A 21,502-nucleotide genomic window follows, 5' to 3' on the forward strand; every position below is an offset into this window, starting at 1 on the left:
CCAAATCATCCTTGGCAGCATTTGCCCCCTATAGAGCAGGTAGGGAGATGATGATACTTGCTGGCAGATGTCAGAAGAGTTAGAGAGGAAATCCTACCCTTCCCATAACATTAGTTCAGAGACTGAGTCCCTCTCTATTAGGTTCTGGATTCCCAGCCCATCAATCATGGTAACATGACACCTTTTGGTTTCCCACATATGCCTGATCCAAGGCCCCCTCTGGGCAAATTTGACAATAGAGTAAGATTCCATATGGGAGAGTTCTGACAATTATCTGTGTGGAGATACCCTTCTGGCTTTGTAGGGGGATGACACCGTGGTGGGAGATGCATTTTGGCCTCGCTCCATTCTTGCCCACCCATGTTGCCCAAATCTGCAGGCCCCTAATTTGCAGAGATTAAGATATAGAGTCACAAAAGGATTTAGGTACCTAACTGCCGTTTTAGGTGTCTAAATCCCAGAATCAGGCCCCACTGGGATTCACAAACCACCTCTCATATGCTGTCAAACCCTGTAGGCACCTAAACTCACTCACTGCCTAAATTTTTGCAGTAAAATTTCCCTAGGAACCTATGTTTCTGCCCTGAGCATGCACACTGCAGCCCCAGGTCAGGCATCTGGACACCTAAGCCCCAGAGTGATACACAAACTGGGGGAAGATAGGTACACCTTTGCCTAACTCACCTGTGGGGCCTGATCCAAGAAATGTGGTCAGAGCTCACCTACCAAAGCTCCTCCGTAACGTTTAGTACAGTGATTAGGGTACTCACCTTGGATGAGGGAGACCCTCCAGTTCAAGTTCCTTCCCTCCACCTCAAGGGAAGAAGGGATTTGAATGGGGGTTTCCCACCTCTCAGGTCAGTGCTCTAACCACTGGGCTATGGACTAATCTGATGTGGGCTTCCTCAGTCTCTCCTGTTGAAGCTGTTCACTATGGATAAATAACTTTAAAAGGTCATTGGAGCAGGGAACTGGCCCTGTGTTTCCCACCTCCCATGTGAGTGACTCTGTAACCTGGCCATTAGAGCATTCTTTCCTTCTCTCTCTCACTGGCCCAATGATTCTTTTGTTATTTAGCCACAGTGCATACTTCAACAGGAGAGAGAAAGGAGCCAAGCATCAGAATATCTCACAGCCCAGTGCACTCACCTGAGAAGTGACAGATCCCTGTTCAAATCCCATCTCCCCCTCAGGTGGAGGAGGGGACTTGAACTGGGGGTCTTCCACATCCCAGATGAGAACTCTAACCACTGAGCTGAAAGTTATGAGGGAGAGCCCTTTCCTGCTCTTCTCCCCTTCCCCCCGCCCCCCAGCTGCTTCTTACAAAAACAGCATAGGTGCCTAATGCCAGGAAAGGGCTGTGAGCTGAGAATCTCAAGTAGAGGGAGATGCCTCCCTGCAGCCCAGGTTTAGGTGTCTGTCTCCAAGAGATGAGTGGCGCTTAGCACACACTTCTCAGCTTGACATCTCCATTGACTAGTTTAGGCAGGGAGCTGCCTAATACTGGCTCTTGTGAATCCCATTCTAAGGCACCTGTCTCTCCCCATTTATTGTACAGGAAGTCTAGGCACCTAACCTCAGTTTTGTGGATCCCAGTGATTTTCTAGGCACCTAATAATTTAGGCATGGGAATGCTCAGCATTCGCATGCCTAAATTGCTTTGTGAATCTAACCCTAGCCGTATATGATTCTAGGAGCTTGAGGAAACAGGGAATGCTGCTGCTTGATCTAAATTTTGTCAGAGGGAAAGGAATTGAGACTACTTTTGTGAGTTTATCTACATTCCCAAAGCAGCAAGCGTGATCTGACTGAGTAAGGACTTCAGAGCTAGGCCAAGACAAAAGAGAACAGTTTGTATTGTTGGGTTCAATATCCAACTTTTTGTCTATGTTCACTTATGACTTTGACCTGGCTTGTGTTAAAAATACCATAAGCAAATATTTTGCTAACATTTTCAGAATTGCTTTATGCTTAAATATCCAACATCAACTTCTCATAAGGTATCAATTACTCCCAAAGAATAAATTTCCAGAAAAAAAATCTCCTGTCCAGTCTGCACTGCAGATCTCTTATCTGCAACAAGGCTTTCATTTGCCTGCATTGCACTCACTTCTCTTGTGAAACGTCCATTAACTTCTTAATCAGATGCTGGTTTCCTGAAATGTTTTCTGAATCCTACCGTCATGTTTTCAATAAAAACATTTACATTTTTCCTATGATGCTTTTACATCAAACTTGGTACACTCCAGCTGATTAATATCCAGGCTTATTTTTTCTTGAAATATTTGGGAGTATGCATACTTGGGTTGAGGTAGCCTGGAAAGAAATAGAAATGGTAAAAGTGCATTTGCAAGAACAGATTTTCTGAACAAATTTCTGATGAGCAGATATGGTTATGTGCAAGGTATATCATTGCCAAAGAGAATGTGTTTCTAGAAATCGTGAGCATCACTGGGAGTGAAGGCTTGAGTCCCTATCCATCTCCAAACAAAACCTGTATACTTGTAGATTCAAGGAATCACTCACCTCTCCCATAGTCTAGTTTTATTAACGAAAAGGCAATTCCAAAATAACATACATACCCCCTAGTCTTGGCTGGTTGCTCTAGGGTTTCTTCTCTCAGGACCTGTCTATTTCAGATGCTCATTCTACCACAAGATTACATCACCTCCTTTTTTTCAGGGTATAGTCTAATGAGACACACCTACCACTCAGCAGTAATTAATCTGCAGCTTTCTGTATGGTTCCAACCGTTACTAATAGGGCAGGCCAAAAGAAGAATCCTGATTCTGAGTTACAGAAAGAATATTTGAATTGTATTTGAATATGCCCACATTTCCAGAAAAAAGTTGATATGTCCTGTCCATTTTAAAATCTCTTCCGCTAGCTATTGGAATATTTTACATTAAGACAGAGTATAGACTTAGTGGGCAAAATTATGCCCTCAGAAATGCCAATAAGAGTTCTGAGAGTGTATCCATTTCCCTTCCCTCAAGTTTTCACACTACTAATAGGAACTGGGTCACTTCATCAGTAGTCTTAGAAAGTAATGACAAACGCAGATGCAAAATGAATATGGCTGAGCCTCTGTCACTAACATTTTCACCCACCTTTCCATCACTATTTGCCAAGATTTGTAAGATTTTGAACAATGAATCTTTGCACTTTTTTTTCGTGACAGAACTGAACTGAAACTGACCCGAAAAGCTGCATATGTGAGATATTTCAATAGTTCAGCCTTCTTCTTCTCAGGCTTTTTTGTGGTGTTTTTATCAGTGCTTCCCTATGCGCTGAAGGAGGGAATTATCCTTCGAAAAATATTTACCACCATCTCATTCTGCATTGTTCTTCGAATGTCAGTCACTAGGCAGTTCCCCTGGGCTGTGCAGACATGGTATGACTCTCTTGGAGCAATCAACAAAATACAGGTACTGTACATAAACCTATATCCTTCTAAGTACATAAACTAATCTTTTATAGTACATTATCTTGTCAGTCTGTCACCAAGAGCACACAGCACTGATGCAGACTTTCACCATGTAACATGAATTGCTTTTACGACACTTCATTAAATGTCATAAGTCTTAGCATTTTGCATATAGTTCCCCAATCAATATAAAAAAACCTGTCTGATTTAAGGCCACTTCAGAACTACACTGTTTAAAAGGGAAGCACATCTATGTTATTGCCTCTTACCTGTAGAATAAAACTTTCAACAGAATTTTAACATGACAACAAGGGGCAATCTGACAATTATTGCATATTTCAGTCACCCACTGATGTCAAGAGTAATTTTGGATGTGTGCAGTGAATTCAAAATGAGGTCTTATAGGATGATCATTGTAAAATGCTGTTTCAAATCTCTTGGAATTCTTATATTGTTTTGTGTCCAAATCTCAGCAGCTTTCTCAATTTTTTTGGTTAAAGTTATTTAATAATTTTTTTTTATTTTTAATGTGATAAGAATACATGAGAGAGTACTTATAGATGGACCTGAATCATAATATGGAATTAGAGCAATCCTAAACTGGCTTTTTTTGTTTGGAGTTTTTTGAGGGGAGAGAAGGTTGCAAGGGAAGAAGAGAGGATAAAAGAGGGTTGGGACAGAGGGATTCTGATCTGGATTTCATGCTGGTCTTATCTCTAATCTGCAAAGGGTCAGATCTAAACTGGTCTGTTTGAAATCCAGATCTATGACAGGAAGGACAAACCACACCCTGGACAAAGGCAAGAAGGGTTTAATGGTCTGTCTGGCTGACAGGGATGAAGCTGTCCCTGCCTAAATCAGCATATAGCTACTACCTAAAGAGGAATTTAGGTGTCCAAGACTCTAATCCTACAAATACTCACTCATGTGAGTAATTTTATGTATATGTGTTGTCCCATTAGGTACATGCTTAAATACCATGCTGGGTCAGGGCCCAAGATGGCAAATTTGGCCCTAGGACTTTAAAGACAACGTTGGAGTAGAAGAGCCTTTAGCTCTTCCCTTTAAAAAAGGAAAATGGAACTTAAATAGAAGAATTTTATTATAGGAACTGTAGAATTTTAATCATTCATCGGGAAAGCCAGGGAATGCAAAAGTTAATTTTCCTACAGCAGCGTTAGCTTGACCAAATTACACACATGTATTATTTTCTATTCCTTTTTTGCCTGTTAAGTGTATGCCATAAAATAATAGTGCAATGCTGCTGAAAAAAACTTAATTTTTGCCTTCTCTGACCACTACCATTTTAATTATACCTCTTTAAAGCTGCAGTAGTAAAGATTTGTTATATAGCTTTGCTTGTTGGTTGATACACCTTGCAAATTTGCAGCCATGAACTGTGCAGTCATGGGGTAAGTGAGAAAGAACAGATAACTAGTTTGTTTCATTGCTTACCAAGGTATAATATTTCTAACTATTCCATAAATACAGTCTTTGTTTAAAAAGGATTATGACTGGTTGCATGACATTGTCCAACATAAGCCCTTAAAACCAAGGATATACCAAGTTTTTGTAATCACTCTTAATCAGACCCTGATGCCTGTACAGGTTTCCACTGGTGGTGACAGAGTCTCCATCTTCACAAGCAACTTCCTTCCACTTCCAACAGATAAGGAAACACTCTACACACAACATATTCGTCTGCCTTACACTAGAACACAAAAATGCAATGATAATACTGAATAAACTGGCTAACGCTGCTGAGGTTGATATAAATGCATTGGTAGACTATGCTGAGTACTATGTGTTTGTGTGTGGTGGTGTAGTCTAATACCCTTGGCTGTAATCTATTGTCATTACATTTACAGGATTTCTTGCAAAAAGAAGAATATAAAACCCTGGAGTATAATTTAACAACAACTGGTGTTGAGCTGGAAAAAGTAACAGCCTTCTGGGATGAGGTTAGAATTTAAACCAAACAAAATAGGATTACTAGATATATTTTTTTAATTTCAGATTTTTCTCATTTATTACATAGAACAAAACAAAAAATGAACAACCATTTTTTTCTGGATCATCTGAGCCAATCCCAGGGCCCCTGCCCTAGTTTAGGATTGTCTGCTGACCAATTCCTTAGTTAGGGAAAACTTGCTTTCTCCATTGGCTGCCCACACCAATTAGAGAAGACTGCTTTCTGGGCTATGTGATGGGTGAGAAAGTATCTTACCTTGGGAAAGTGACATTTAAACATGTCAAGTTACCCTGATGTGGAAATTTTGGAGGAAACACTTTGTTAGCATTTTGGCAACATCTCACTGGTTATTTCTGTCGGACATCAGCATGGGATCAGAAGCAGGCTACAAAGCTGTAATGATGCTGGAAAAACAGCAAAGTTAAAGGTGCCTGCACTTATCACCCCAACTTTAGCAGAAAGATGAGTTTACTGTAAAGATACATTTAATATATTATTTAAAAAATATAATAATGAAACCATGTAGATATACAAAAATAGAGCAAGTGCATACTTTTCTTACCCGTATTTAAAAAAACACTGCTTTTCCATGTCTTTATATGTTTTTCTTCTATTTATTGCCTATCTAATGTTTTTGCAGGGAATTGGGGAGATATTTGTAAAAGCAAAGCAGGAGAACAGAAAAATTTCCAAGAATGATAATAATCTCCTCTTTAGTAACTTTCCACTTCATGGCACTCCTGTTCTTAGAGATATCAATTTTAAAATTCAGAAGGGACAGCTGTTAACTGTTTCTGGATCTACTGGGGCTGGCAAGGTATTCCAGTTTTTACCTCACTGATAAAATATAAAATATTATTGTTTGACAAAAGCGTTTTATAGTATGGTTAAATTGTTGTGTTAACTATAATATAGTATTAATTTATTGCAACATACCTGATTACTTTCTTCTCATGCCATGCTCTCTGCCTAAGCTAAGCCAAAGCCTCTAGTTTAAATGGAATGGCCAAAGGAATTCTACTGTGTTTTTACCTCTGGGGCAATACAAGAATGTTATCCTGAATGTTTTCCATACTACAGTATGTATAGTCTATATACAAGTAAATATAATCTCAAATATTGTGTCCCTAAGCCTCTAAGTGCCAGAAGCTGGGACTGGATGACAGGAGATGGATCACTCAATAATTGCCATGTTCTGCTCATTCTCTCCGAAGCATCTGACATTGGCCACAGTCGGGAGACAGGATACTGGGCTAGCCAGACCTTTGGTCTGGTCCAGTACAGCCATTTTTAAGTTCTAACAAGGAAATGGTAATTTACAAGATGACTGATCTTAGGAAGTAAGAGGTGTCTCATAGGAATAACACAACATTAATTTCCACGGTGAAGACAGTAGACAATTAATAGTTATGCCAACAATTTATGTGCCTCCAAAACTAATATCCTGAAGAGCCTAACTTACATAACCAAATCATTCAATGGTGCATTTGATTTTCAGATAAGACAGCTGATTAAATTGTTTATTACAAATAATCAGCTGGATTGTGATACCCTGATTGATATAGAGTAGTAATTTACTCCACCAGACATCCCACTGACTTCAGTGGCACTACTTGTAGAGAAAGGTATGACAACGTGGACTACTATTGGTTATGCATTTATCAGCTTTTTATGTATTTATTTACTTATTAGCAAATTGTTTATGATCCAATCCTGATTTTCTTTTATTATATTCACTGGGTAAATTCCTTGGTCCACTAAAGTCGATGGGAAAACTCCCATCAACTTCAATAGATTAGGAACTCAAGCATTATTCTTAAGTATTGATACCAATGAGAAGTGCACTGTAGACTGGGCATAATAAGATGAAAGTATGAAAACGTTCCTGCTTCAGATACAGTCAAAAACACCAGCAGTGACACAACGTTTTCATCAGAAACTAACAGAAGAACAATTTTGACATGTTGTTCCAGTTCCCGTTAGCCTGATGTGGTTATCCCCCTTGATCCAATGCATATAACCTTAAACTAAAAATTTAAATAAAATATGGATTCATAGACTCTGAGGCCAGAAGGTACCACTGTGATTATTTAGTCTGACCTCCTGCATAACATAGGCCATAGAGCTTTCCTGAAATAATTCCTATTTGAACTAAACTATGTATCTTTTAGAAAAAACATCCACTCTGGATTTAAAAATTGCCAGTGATGAAGAATCCTCCACAACCCTTCATAAATTGTTACAGTGGTTAATTACCCTCAATTATAGTCTTTATCTGGAGAATCCATTTCCTTGAATTAGTTATGATTATAATCTAATCTACAAGAATTTAGGAAAATGAAAGATTTTCCCCAAAATATTTAACTCTTATTGTCTTTCTTTTGGTTAAAGTTATTAATGGATCATCCAGGAATAACCAAAACCCACGAACCACAGAAACAGAATACAGCATGTTATTTTTGTCTGCAACTGGTATCTGCAAATAGCATTTTTCTGGACTTGGAAAACCACAGAAACATGACCTCAACTTTTTAGAATCATTGTCCCAGCAGACACTTTAGTTTGAGCAAATTAAAAGTTATATTAGAGACATAGGATTAAAGCAAAAAGATAGATGCTAGAAGTGTGAAACATACACTAAAAGGTTAATCCTATGAAACACTGGCATTTTGGAGAATTGAGCCTCTGGGACAGGAGAATGAAATACCACATAAGATCCTCTATGAATATTTTACTATCTGTCAAACTTCCTCAGAACTTCAGACTATAAAATTGTGACTAAGGAAGATTTATGGAGTTTTTGGCCACTGAGTCCCAGCTGTCCTGATTATTTATTAGTGATAAGAATACCTTTAATATGCCTCTGGTAACATATATTCCCTTGTATTTCTCAATTCTGTTCTTTGATCAGGTAGCCAACACTATGTGGCAAGGTTACTCCTAGCTACTGATTAACTTTGAAATTATAACATGTCGGTATTGAAATTGCAATCAATTATTTTATGAAGGGAAATACGAAATACTAGCCATACTTACGTCATGAATTCATGTGGCTGAGTTAACAGTTATAGAGGAATAATCAACTGAGTTGTTTCTGTGAATAATTAAACATGCACCAAGAAGTTACACTTTTCAAGGCTACACAGATAGAAAGGTTTCTGAGCCTGCATGGGACAACCACCACCAACAAAAAGCAACACATTTTGCATTGTGTCATGGGATAGAGGAAAAATATTAAACAAAATAACTGGTGATGTCAAAATTGAATAATAACCTCATCCTACTCTCTCTCTGTCTCTCACATACACACACATTCATTAAATCACTCCAGGCCTGAGTCTAAAATGTGCTTGTGCAACCATCACATGGCTCAAGTCAGACGAGGGACCCAAAAAACACAGGATATGAAGCTTAACTAAGCAAGAGATTATGCAGCTACCATAATTGTTCATGCAAACCATTATGTGTATGCACAAATGAAACTGTCTCACTGGTAAACAAAATATGAAAAAAATAGCTATTTCAAGTACACTGTTAGTTTTACTGCACTAGTCTAAATTGTTTTGATCTTTGCTTTTTAACCAGAATATCAAGTCTGCTATGCTCAGTTCTGTTTGTCAGCTGATCAGACTGCAGAATTCAAACTGCTGTACTAGAAGAGCTACAAGACATTATACACTACTGTCCTCATTTAGTGAGAATGAAATTCATCCCAGTTTAGAAGCCTTTACAGGGCCCTATACACCACTGAAGCCTCCACTAAATAAAGCTTTGGTGTTGGATAGGTGCTTATACAGACCCTCTGCACAAGAGGAATGAGTTATAATAGAGCACAAGCTATTTATGAAGATGACTCACGTATGAGGAGCATCTGTTATAGTTGTGTAGATCTGTTCTGATACATTAACTGTTAATTATTTTCAGACTTCTCTCTTGATGTTGATAATGGGAGAGTTGGAGCCTTCAGATGGTAAAATCAAGCACAGTGGAAGGATTTCCTTTTCCCCTCAAGTCTCGTGGATCATGCCTGGAACGATCAAAGAAAACATCATCTTTGGTGTGTCCTATGATGAATACAGATATAAGAGTGTCATCAAGGCCTGTCAGCTAGAAGAGGTCAGTCTTAAAATAAAAGTTCTCTTATGATCTGTGATAGGTCACATGACTCAAGCCAAGTGTGGAGCCCAACAATTCAGGGTATTAAGTTTAACTAAGCAAGATATCCTGCAGCCATGGTCAATTCAGAAAACTCAGCAAGGGCTTCTCATAGTCAGAGAGTGTCCTGTTGTTCAAGAAGAGGATGTACCTCGTAGGTTAGTGCATTGTTGATTCTTCTTTTTTACAGCTCTGGATAGGACAGCCAACTGTTCTACTTTCATGGCTTCACTCAAGGCAGTCTCTACACAGAGGTGAAAAGCTGTAGTAGCTGCACTATTTGGGAAACGAGCATTAATCCTCCTCCAGCCAATCAGTGGATGGGAGGTTCACATCATGTCACACAAGCGCACTTTCTCTCACTGCTGTCACAAGCACCATTGCCATGTCACAAGAATCACAATTAAGTTACTGTTTCTATTATGCCAAAGGCAGAGAGGGATCACTGGAGCAGAAACTCCTTCCAGGCATATAGAAAGGGGAAGACACCTTCATATAACCTCAGTCCACCCCACTCAAATGACTGCAGCTGAATGTGATCAATTTAGTCAATTATTGTGATCAATTTAGCCAATTAATCTCACAAATTGCTTGCAAACAGACTTTGAGCTTTTCAGGATTGTAAGTTATTTGTAATTGGTTCAGATAATTCATCAGGCAGACAAATTTAACCATGTGTGTTTGTTACTATCACTGTGTGATTGGGTTCTCTAGTCAAATGGTATTATTTTTATTCCACCTGAATTTGTGAAATTACAATGGCAAAAGAGAGATTATGATTAAAGTCACTGAGCTTTGGGTTCTGTAGGAGAGGGTGAAACCATCTTGGGAGTTAGGAGGAGCTAAACCATCAGGGTTGGAGAATTTTAACATATTTTAAATCTCACCCTTTTTGCCATTTGAGTCTGGCCTTACTTGAGACATCACTGCTAGAAAAGTTAGGCTACTATATAGTTTGATAGAGTGGGTTTAGACTTCAGTTTAGTTTTCTCTTGTTACATTCACACAAAGGGTTTGTGTGTAGGGCTGGTTGAAAGCTTTCTATCAAAAAAAAATTGACAAAATTGTGTTTTAGGCTATATTACTCTTTTTTCCTTCGGTTTTTTGTTTTTGCAAGAAGTGTCTGCTTTCCATGAAAAATTATTGTTTGTCTAAATGTTTCCCTAAAAACAAAAGATTGTGGCAAAAAGGGAATTGTAGTTTTCTTTTTTTTTTTCCTATTCTCCCCTTTGGGCCAGGATCCCCGGCTGGACTACATCTCCCATAGAGTTCTACGGTCAGAAACTCCAAATTGCATAGTTTCCCCTCACCAAAAAGGGAGACTCTGATACATTATGGGAGATGTACTTCAGCTGGGGGTATCAGCCCATAGAGGAGAACGAAGACACAAGGATCAAACTACAATTCCCATGAGGCACTAAAACTCTCATTTTCAGCAGAAAACTCAAAATTTCTTGTGCAAGATTTCAATGAAAACTAGAAGTTTTTTTTTCCCCAGGTGGAAGAAATTTCAGCTCTAGTTGTGTAAGTATTAATGAACTCAGTGCCAGTGCACAGTTTTCTGCTACCAGTTGACATTTATCACAGTTATTGCACAGACAAAACTAGTAATTGGGGTAGTTACGTGTGCACAAGCCCATGACAGCCTCTGTGCCAGGGTTATTGTGTTAGCATACACAATGACCAAGGGACCTAATGACCTGAAAAGAGAATTACAAATGGATTAATAACTATTAGAGCAAAGAAAGGAGAAAGAAGTCATCCTGAGCACCTGATTAGACTCCACGCAGATGTCAGGAGACAGCCCTAACATGGGCACCAATGGTATATCTTTGTCATCACAACCCAGTCCTTTGCTAATGGTAGATTTTGGTGATCTGCTCAGAAAATGGAGCCTCTTTGCACACTGTGACTCGGGAGAGCAGACGGTCATGGATTAGGGAGACCCTTTTGCGAACCAGGGATGTGGCACAGACTGTTGTTCGGTGACAGGATGATATAGGGAAGGGCAGCATATCTAGAGAAGAGTGTTCTTCATGGTTTTTCTTCCTCTCAAAAATGATGATGGTGGTAGTAATGTGACACTAACTCCTGATAACGAGGAGGAGGAAAATTGGGCTGTTCACAAAATATTTATTTCAACTATATCTTAGTTTATTTGCTATTCTATTCATGATTAGAGCTACAAATATTTCCATTCCTTGACTGGATGACAAACTTTATAAGCAGTCACAAGCACTTTTGGCAAGGAAAGCAAATCACATTACTCGGCCTGATCCCTTCAATTTTTTTTACTTCCTATTTACTTTATTGGGCACTGGATCAAGCTCTTAATGCATGAAACCTTCCATTCAGACTGAGAATTCTGTAACATTTATGTGAATGTGTTTTACATTAATGTTTGTAGAGAAGCAAACAGAAAGGAGAAAACATAACCCATTTGAATTTGAAAAAGATATTTGTGAATAGTTTCCCCAGCTAACATATGAAACTGTCTAAGCCAGTAGTGTAAGGCTATTATAAAACATTCACAGTAAGGTATGATGCTTCTTACCAAAGTTTCTATCTACTTTGTTTATTGAAAGCCAAACAATCATTTTCTAAAACTGTCTATTTCTTATGAATAGGTCTAATTACCAAAATATCCTTATAGAAAATGGAATTAACAACTTTTAAGTATGATTAGGGATAGTCAGAATTTCCAGAACAGCAGTTTATTGAATGAGAAAAAATGCTTCAGCATGATGAGAAATTGAGTATGGTAATGGGGGAGCCTCTAGAACTGTATGAAAGATCCCAGGAACTGTGTGAAAGGTCTAAAATCTCAGAGTTACTCAAAATTAGGAAGAGTGATGCAGCTACTTATGGGGTAATTTTGGACTGCGTAATCTGTTAGAAGCGAGTTTCCAGGGAGAGACACCACATGAGTTTCGTAAAACACCAAACAAACCCAGTGGAGCCCCTGTGACCAGACTTTGCAGATTCTCATATACATAACCTGCACAAAACAAGACCCAGCAAGGCTGGCTCAGATGAGTTCTCCCAGTGCTGTTTTTTAGAGATGGTCAAAAGTTTTCATTCAAAAATCTTTTTTCAGTGAAAAATTTTCATAGAAACAAAAATCTCCATGGTAAATGAATATTTTCCTCAAAAGTATTTGAGATTTAATTGAAAAAAAAATCCCAAACCATAAGAGCTATTTTTTCCTCAGTTAAAAATAGAAAATATTTAAGCCAAAAACCTGACAAATTTAGAGATTTTTTTGGCCAAAAATAAAAATGGTATGTTCATCAACATTTTAAAACATTTTAAAAAACAACTTTACTATTTTTTAACTCTTGTAAAGCTATTTTCTGGAAAAAGCGTCTCTGATGAAGTGCCTAGTTTTGCTATTTTTCCACACCAAAACTGATGTCACTTTCAATGGGAGTTATGGGCCAGATTTTAAAGCACTCAGCACCCAATGTTCCTCTTGACATTCATTGCCAGATTTTCAAAATAGCTCAGTAGCCAGTGGGATGAGTTTTTTTAAAAATCTTACTCTATTCACGCAAATTACTACGGGATCAAACTCCTATTTAACATGCAGTCCATAACTGACACAATGAAGTGGGCTCCCTGTGTGTTGCTGTCAGATTGTGATGTTTTTATGACACAGTGAAACACAGAAGTATATTTTGTAAAGATCTATTGCACTGAAGCTTGTCTGTGTTTATTCCACCCAGCTTCTAAGGTACATCCAGCCTTGTCATAAAACAGGGCTCTTGTCTTTAATCTATAACAACAGATATTTAAACTAGTTTAGCACAATCTTTCTTTAGGTCATACAGTGAAAGTTATTTTCTTTTAGTTCCATTCAAGCAAGAAAACAATAGTCTGATTTAAGATAAGAGGAGGTTACTGTACTTTATCTCTGTGCAAAGTACACTTAAAGATAAAGTAATTTGTTTATATGTTTAAGGCCTTAGTGTGGATGCCACTGATATTCAAAAAACAGCCTGAGTTTTGATTAGCAGTTTGACAGGAAGTTTATTAAGGCCTTCTGAAGAAGAGGTCATAGTTTCATTTCGTGCTAGGCCTTCTGCCATAGACTGCTGCATGAGTCCAGCCTTATAAGCTATAGTCAACCACACAGATCCAAGAATCAACCTGCTGCAGCAATTCCAAATTCTGTTTTCTAAGGGCAAGGCTTTCCATGCCCTGCAATAAGATAGGAAATTCCTAGAATGCTGGGAAAGTTAACAGTGCTGGTCCGCCTCACAGCTGGGTGCCAACGGCTGAATCTGATCCATATCATTTAGATCTTTAAGCCTCTGAAGCCAGTGATGTGAGCAGCATGCTAGCATAAGAAAAAGCATTATTAAATAGTTCCTGTCAGTAGTTCAAGGCACTGCCTTGAGGGTCAAAAAGAATGAACAGGTATCTTCATAATGATAGGAAGAAGCTTTGGTACTATATGGACTCTGAACAAACTAGCACTACACTGTGACCAGGAAGAAATCCAGCAAGAACCCTTCCCTCACACAATGTCCTATTATCATCATCATTCACCTCTTCAGTCTCTCTAGCTTCCACAGATAAAGTTTTTGAGGAAATGCAGTAAAGAAGATTAAACGTGATGAAAAACCAAATGTTAATTCCCTACCCACACCCTCAGTTAAAATCTTTTAGGGCTCAATTGTGTACTTACGGCAGAGCCCTGTGTTTGGTGGGAATGGTGTGGATTCTCACACTAAGCGGGGAGGAGCAACAGGAAGTTTCTGCCTCAAAGAAGCACAAAGCATCAGAGAGTTCCATGTGCTCTGTCATATCCTTTTAAGAATTATAACATACTCTACATGTCTGAGTGAAGGGGCTGTAATTGTGTCTGGCTTTTACATAGGCTACGCAAAAGGCGTTGGAGGTGGTGTAAAACACATCTCCTTACTGCACATCTGCAGAAGGGCCAGTCTGAAGGCTTGTCTACATGGCTAACTTGCCATGTAGACAAGTCCCAAATCTAGACCTCAGTTAGGATTAAATGAGATTTTACCCCAAATTTCATGTGCTCATTGACACAGTGCTCTTGGGGAGGAAAAAAGCTATTTCCTGTGTTTGATCCAGAGGACTGAAACAATACAAATTGTTCCAGCTCCAACAAGCAATGTAGATGTGGAATGACTCTTTTTTCCCCATCACATCCAGACCTCTAAAGGAAGCAGCGTGATGGAATGCACATTTAAGATCCACATCAGGTTGTTCCAGAAGGAAAGTGAAGTGACTGCAAAATACAGCCCCTTTTCTTCTTTTTTACCCCTCACCTAAACATGCACTAATTTATGTGTCAGATTATCCCATTTAAGTAAGTGGTTTTGTAATTGTAGAATTTGGCCCTTGAAACCTACTAATGCGTGGTGCTTAATGATGTCAGTGGGAACACAAGATGCTCAAGAACCTTGCTGGATTCAGCACTTTGTTTTAAAAACATGGGTTTGATTTTTCATATGATAACAGAAATTGCTTTTGTATTATTTTGTCTTATTTTAAAAACAGATTTAAAAAATACTGACCTTACTTATTAGGACAGATCAAAATTAAAGTAAAAAATCTCTGTGCATGAACATTTTAAGAAAAAGCCAGTACTACATTTACTTTTCATATCTCTTTTGACTGGGGTGTAATCTGTTTTAGAAGAATTTATCATTTACAACCATTTGAGGAATTACTGAAAATGTGTGAGGTAACTTTATCTCAAAAGTAATTAAGCATAGATGGAAAATGCAACCAAATAGTTCACATAGCTTTCCAATATTTTAGCCTGTCCAAGAATAAAATGTTCACTGTATAGGATAGCATGAAGTACTTGGTAGTACCTGTTGCACAAAAGTGTTTCATGATAGAACAAAACAGTATTCATGGTGTTTCTTAAAAATAATTTTTAAAAAGCATTTCTGCGGCTTTATTATTATTTGCTGTTTACATTCTGGAAGGCCCTAGATGCAGAGTATAGACCTATAATAAAAGGCAATCCCTACCCAAAAAAAACTTGGAATGCTTTCCATTAAAGTTATAGAAAAGCAAGTAAAGCAATGAGGTTTTGGGTTGGTTTTTTTTTTCATTTTTTTCCCCCCAATGAGCTCTCATAAGGCCATAAGAATTGAGAATCCTAGGAAAGGACGCTATCTATTCTAAAGAACTCTGACTGAATATACTGGCCTACTAATTTGGGAATGTATGTTTGTATAGCATCTAGCATAACAGGGTCCTGGTCCAAAAATGAGGGGCCGTGGGGCTGCAGGGGCAGGGTGAGAGAGCAGGCTCCTGCTGGGGCTGGAGAGGGGAGGCAGAGAACGTGCCCCTCCAAAAGGAGTCAAAGTTAAATTCCTGCACATGCCCCTGCATCCATTAGTGTGGTGCTCCCATGGCTAGAGGAGCTTAAGAAAACTCTGCACAGGAGCATTGCCTATCAGTATGCCTAAGATATTTGCCTTATTTTTGTATGCTTATGTCTTAAAGATTATTTGTAGTAGTTTTGGGTTTGTTTGATAAGATTAAGGTAGTTCAAAGTACCATCATTAACGGAATTAGAATGAAAGTATGTGGTTTTTATATTTAACAGTGGGATGTGTCAGGTGAGCTACACTTGTTCATGGGACCAGTTGCCAGGGTCTTGATTTCCACCTTACTGGTGCACTTGGGCTTTTTGAAGCCTATTAAAATATAAAAAAACAGACCTCAGTTCGGTTTTTAAATTGAGTGTTCCAAATGCTTTCTATGGCCTGATTTCCAAATGACCTTAAATAAAAAGTAGTGGCTTGGGGCAGTGGAAGTTTGAGTCAATCAAGAAAAAAGCTTTTCCAACTAGCATTGTCCCTCCTCAACAAGGGTCTGGTTTCTAGTGCAGGCTGGCCCTGGTGACTCCTCAGAGCACATCCCTCAGAGTGTGCTGAGGAATTTATGGACTTGATCACAGCTGACACAGCCTTACTACCATGACATGTCCTACACATTTACTGGTGCAAGGACTGGTGACACCTACGGCAGCACGATGCTCCAGAACTCCATGGTCAGTGCTAATTCAGAGGAGAAAATGCCACTTACTCAGGCGTGGCACAATTCAACTTTTATTCTTTTTTTAATCATTTCAATGGCTAATGTAGATTTTTAAGCTGTTTGTATTTTTATCTATTTAAATTTTCACAGCTGCAGGAAATTAAACATTGATTCAAAAAGCTAAAGCTTTGTAAGCATTAAAACACAAACTCTCAACATCACATCAAAATATACAAAGTTGATATCCTTAAATCAAACTCTAATAAGTTCTCAAGCAGCAATTTTCTTACTTTCCCTATCTGTACATTTTGATGATCCTCAATGGAAATATTTTTTCATTAGTTTGTGTGTGTACTGTGAAATTGACATTTACCCACATTTAGTGATAAAAATCTAATCCTTCCAAGCCTACATTTATCGACTCAGCAACATCATTAAAATAGGGCTAGATCCAGGGTGAGCAGATGGCAGGTGTGAAAAATCAGGATAAGGAGTGGGGGGTAAATAGGCACCAATATAAGACAAAGCTCCAAATATTGGGACTCTCCTTCTAAAATTGGGACACCTGGTCACTCTAGCTAGATCATGGCTTTAAGTTTCTGGACAAAGTATGGGGTAAATCCCAGCAGGAACTCCCAGAAAGAGGCAGGAGTGCTGAGGGAAAACAAGCAAGTATACTCTCTCCTGCACCAGCACATCTCAGATGAGGGAGGACATGCCGATTACTTCAGTATTGTTCCTTCCCCTTTGGGAGAATAGAATCAGGGGTAATGCTAGTGCAGAATAGTTCTTCTGTGAAACGAGTTTAATTGTAACTTGTAGCTTCCTACAGGGGCTCAAAAGGATGTTTTCCTTTAACTCATAAAATAATGATAAATGATTACCAGTTACTTTGAAATTTTAAATTATTTGTGATCGTTTCAGTGCTCAGAAGCTAACCAGCCATGAAGCTGGTGGCCAGACAAAGGTCACTAGTTCTAGTGAAGGCTCATTAGGGAACAGTTGGGCCTTATCTAGATTAGGATTTGGTGTAGACAAGGTGGTGTGCTTTTAACACGTGTTAAACTGGTAGAGTTAAAGCCTTAGGACCCTTGAGCTGAGGGTCTCAACCTTTGATCATTAGTTTTTACTTTGGTAAGAAAAATAAAATTAACCCGAGAAAGAGATGGAGTTCTCAGAGTCAAGACTGCAGGAATGGAACCTGTCATTTTCCTTGTTTAAAAAGCCAGCAATCAATATATCACTCTTTAAGAGTATAATAATTCCCCAATTCTGGAACCCATACTGTTCTTTCCACAGCTCTTTAATTTTATTTTTAAACTATCTGAAACAGAATAAAGGTATTCTTTTTTGCCATGATGTCAATCCATTCCGTCTCCACACAGGTGGAGAACATGTCACTCAAAGCCATAATTGAAAACGGTTACCTTCCTAGCACCTAAGAGGCTAACACCCTTAAAGTAAATATACTGCCAGGTTTGAGAGCTCTTAGCTGCCCACAAAGCTAATGTTTAACAATGCATACAAACAAAGGCTGTGTTTCATGTGAAATCAAATAATAAAAGGAAAGCCAAGCTCAAGGCCAGATACTACCTTGACTTGGGTTCATTCACAGGGGATGGAGGCTGAAAGGGTATCAGAGTCAGATTCCAAGACCAGAAGGGACCGTTATGATCATCTAGTCAGAACTCCTGGGTAAGGAGAATCTTCTCCATTCCTCGTGTGCAACCAGCATGTTTTGATCCTTGGAGCTTACGGGAATGCTAGGAGAGAGGGCTAGCAACTATGCCAAGTTGTGCACCATGTTCTTAAGTGTATGGGATCCACTGGCTAGGGTTAAGATTAGCCCACCAGCTGGCTACTAGTTCATATGCTGCAGTGAGTAGCGTGTACTATATAGGAGTGGAAGTTCAAATTTTAGAGAAGCAGCAAAATGCATCCCACCATATATTCTCCTAAATCTTAATGAAGTTTGCTATTGGGCAGAATTCTTGCAGCAGAGGACACATCTACCAGTGTCTCTGCTTTGCCTTCCAGAATTTGACTTTAATGCAAATAAATTACAAGTGGGTCATGTGCTGCATACTCTGAACAGTTAAATATATTTGTGGCAACATACCAGTGCACAAAACATTAAAATACATAAATAAATCAAATGGGTACCTGGAGTATTAGCTGAAGATTATTAAGTAGGAGTTGGGAGGTTAATATTACCTCTGTACTCTGCACAAGTGTGTCCAGTTCTGTTGTGCACACTTCAAAAAGGATGTTTGCAAACTGGAAAAGGTTCAGAAGAAGAATTATTCAATTTTTGGAAGCCATGCTTTACAATAGGGTGATCATATTTCCTGAAGGGAAAACGGGACACTACACAGAGCCCGAGCTGCTCACCTGAGTCTTGTCTCCCCCGCCCCCACTGTGAGAGGCTGGCACTGCCTGAGCCTTGCCCCCTCCCGCGCAGGGATGGCATTGCCACTTACCCCCTGCACATTCTTCCACTAATCAGCTGGCAAAAGCAAATGGGACAAATGCCAAGTTTTCCAAAAAATGTCAAGATGGCTGGGACAGGGCTTAAAAAAGAGACTGGCCCAGCCAAAACAGGAGGTATGGCCAACCTACCTTACAATGAGAGAGTTAGGAAGCTCTATCTATTTAGATTGTCCAAGAAAAGGTGAAGAAGTGACTTGATCATGGTCTACAAATATCTACCCAGGGAAGAGATTTCTGATAGTAGATAGCTCTTTTAATCTAGCAAACAAAAAAAGTCATAAGAAGATCCAGTAGCTGGAAACTCAAGCTAGACAAAATTGAGGCTAGAAATAAGGCACACATTTTTAACAGTGAGGATAATTAACAATTGGAATAATCCACCTATAGGTGTGGTGGATTCTCCTTCACTAGCAGAAATCAAGACTGGATATCTTTCTAAAAATAAATGTTCTAGCTCAAACAAGTTATAGGCTTGATATAGAATTTACTGGGTGAGATTTTATGACTCTTCTGACCTTAAAACCTATTAACTTTAGCTTCTTCCACTCTCTTCCCCCATTTTATTTTATTTCGGCCTTGTTATATACATTTGCAATTACAGCTTGTTGATTTTGCAGAAAGCACAAAACTGCACTTTTTCCTGGTCACCAACATATAAGCAGTCTTAAAATTAGATGGATCTTAATAAACCCCAACATTTGAGAGTGTTCAACTCCAGAATGAAATTCTGTTGTTCAGGCTCATGTCTACTTCTCAGCATTTATGCTATAAACCTAGTAACTAGTAATTTTGGTTGCTTCAAATTTTTGGGTGTCCAATGTGGAACATGTTAAAGGGGCCTGATTTTTAGAAAGTCCTGAGCATTTCCCCACTGACAATCAGGTCTTTTTAAGGTGTCTCATGCTGGGCAACCAAAATCAACAGTCACAAAGAAAAATTGGCCTCCTGTTCAGATTAAACAGCCTCTTGTGCTCCCTAACTCCTGATGCGATGGTTCATTAGATTTATGTAAAATCATTCACAGAAAGTTCACAATCCAAACCCAAGGGTTTTATTTCACATGAGTTCAAGACATTGAGCTGGAGTTTCAGGTCCACCAAAAACTCAAGCAAATGCTGGCAAAACTCACCTCATTCCTAATGAGCTTTTCCTTTGGCAGAGGATTTTTAAAGCAAAAAAATCCTGGGTATGTTCAATTTTACAGACAGTAAAGTCAGGCTAAGGGAATTAAGTTTGATTCAAGAAGTGACAGAGAAGATAGGACAGCATCCAAGATAGTCTGTTCAGAAACTCATACCTTATACAAAGAAGATGGGTGGGGAAGACTGTCTAGAATTTAAAAAGCACTTAACCAAATTATATCAGCAAGGAATACTACAAAGTGAAGCTCTCAGGTTTATTTTATTGCTAATCAAGTGTTTTACGATCAAACTTTCACAGGGTATCATAAACCTTGAGATAAACTTTATGAACTGGGTATATTCCTGTCTTTTGAGGTGTTCCTCCTCACCCACACTTCTTCCCTGTGTAGGAGAAGCTTTCTACTGCTTTGGTGCAAAGCTATCCTCAGCCCAGCGGATTTAACCCAGAGAGTTTGCCTGCAAAAGAGGATCCTGCACTGACTTTCTGGGACCTTTGGGTCATTAGCAGGAAGCTCAAATTAGAGTAGCCAATTTGTGCCAGGGGACCAGACTGGTGCAGAATGACCCAAGAGTGAAAGAGTGCAAAGGTGGCTTAAAAACACTGGAATAGATTGGGCCTATTTTATAGAACCCTCCTCCTTTTGGACCACTCTTTATTCTACCAACTCTGCTCACTCCCTGGACTAACCCTTATCTGTGCTTCTCAAGGAATCCAGGGAAACAGCTGGGGTAGTTTCTTTAATTGAGCCTTCTTAACAAAATCCAATAGTTCCAATAGATGTCATGGTTCTCTGGCTGGTCTCTACTGGAAGAACAGTAGCAGTACCCCTAGCAACAGTCACATGATTTCCAAATGGAATCAGTAGAAACTGGGGAAAATTTCAATTAAAATGTCTAGATATATAAATACACAAATACCTAATGGCATAGTGGTGTGATATAAAGGTTTCATCTGTAAGAGATAGGGATGAATGCATTGTTCATGCCTGGACACTGAAGCCCAAATTGAGCTATGCAGGTCATCCCAAATGAGTGCATATAAAACCTTTATACCATAGCACACTATCATTGATCCTCATACATTATAAATATGCTATTTTTGACAAGTTTAGAAAAGTTTTTTTTAAATGTTATTGGTGCTATTTTTCACATCTCTCTGCCTGTAAACGCAAGGGTCCGTATTATTCACAGGAGTTAGAGAGGGAAATAATACCTCTCTCTTTTATAGTGTGTTTCATCAGTAGATCTCAAAGCGCTTCACAGGAGGTGATCAGAATCATTATC

General features: G+C 38.8%; 1 protein-coding gene across 1 annotated transcript in view; it reads left to right on the top strand.

Annotated features, from left to right (window-relative positions):
* The window catches only part of CFTR (CF transmembrane conductance regulator), a 126,993-nt gene that overhangs the window by 34,001 nt on the left and 71,490 nt on the right, over window positions 1-21,502 (top strand). The window contains exons 8-11 of the mRNA XM_067564253.1: window positions 3,182-3,428; window positions 5,296-5,388; window positions 6,040-6,216; window positions 9,324-9,515. Of these exons, the coding sequence (XP_067420354.1) occupies window positions 3,182-3,428; window positions 5,296-5,388; window positions 6,040-6,216; window positions 9,324-9,515 (709 nt within the window). The remainder of the gene's footprint in view (window positions 1-3,181; window positions 3,429-5,295; window positions 5,389-6,039; window positions 6,217-9,323; window positions 9,516-21,502) is intronic.

Source organism: Emydura macquarii, unplaced genomic scaffold (assembly GCF_026122565.2).
Source record: "Emydura macquarii macquarii isolate MOO-44397 ecotype Brisbane River unplaced genomic scaffold, CSIRO-AGI_Emac_v2 contig_2636, whole genome shotgun sequence".
Lineage (NCBI taxonomy): Eukaryota > Metazoa > Chordata > Testudines > Chelidae > Emydura > Emydura macquarii.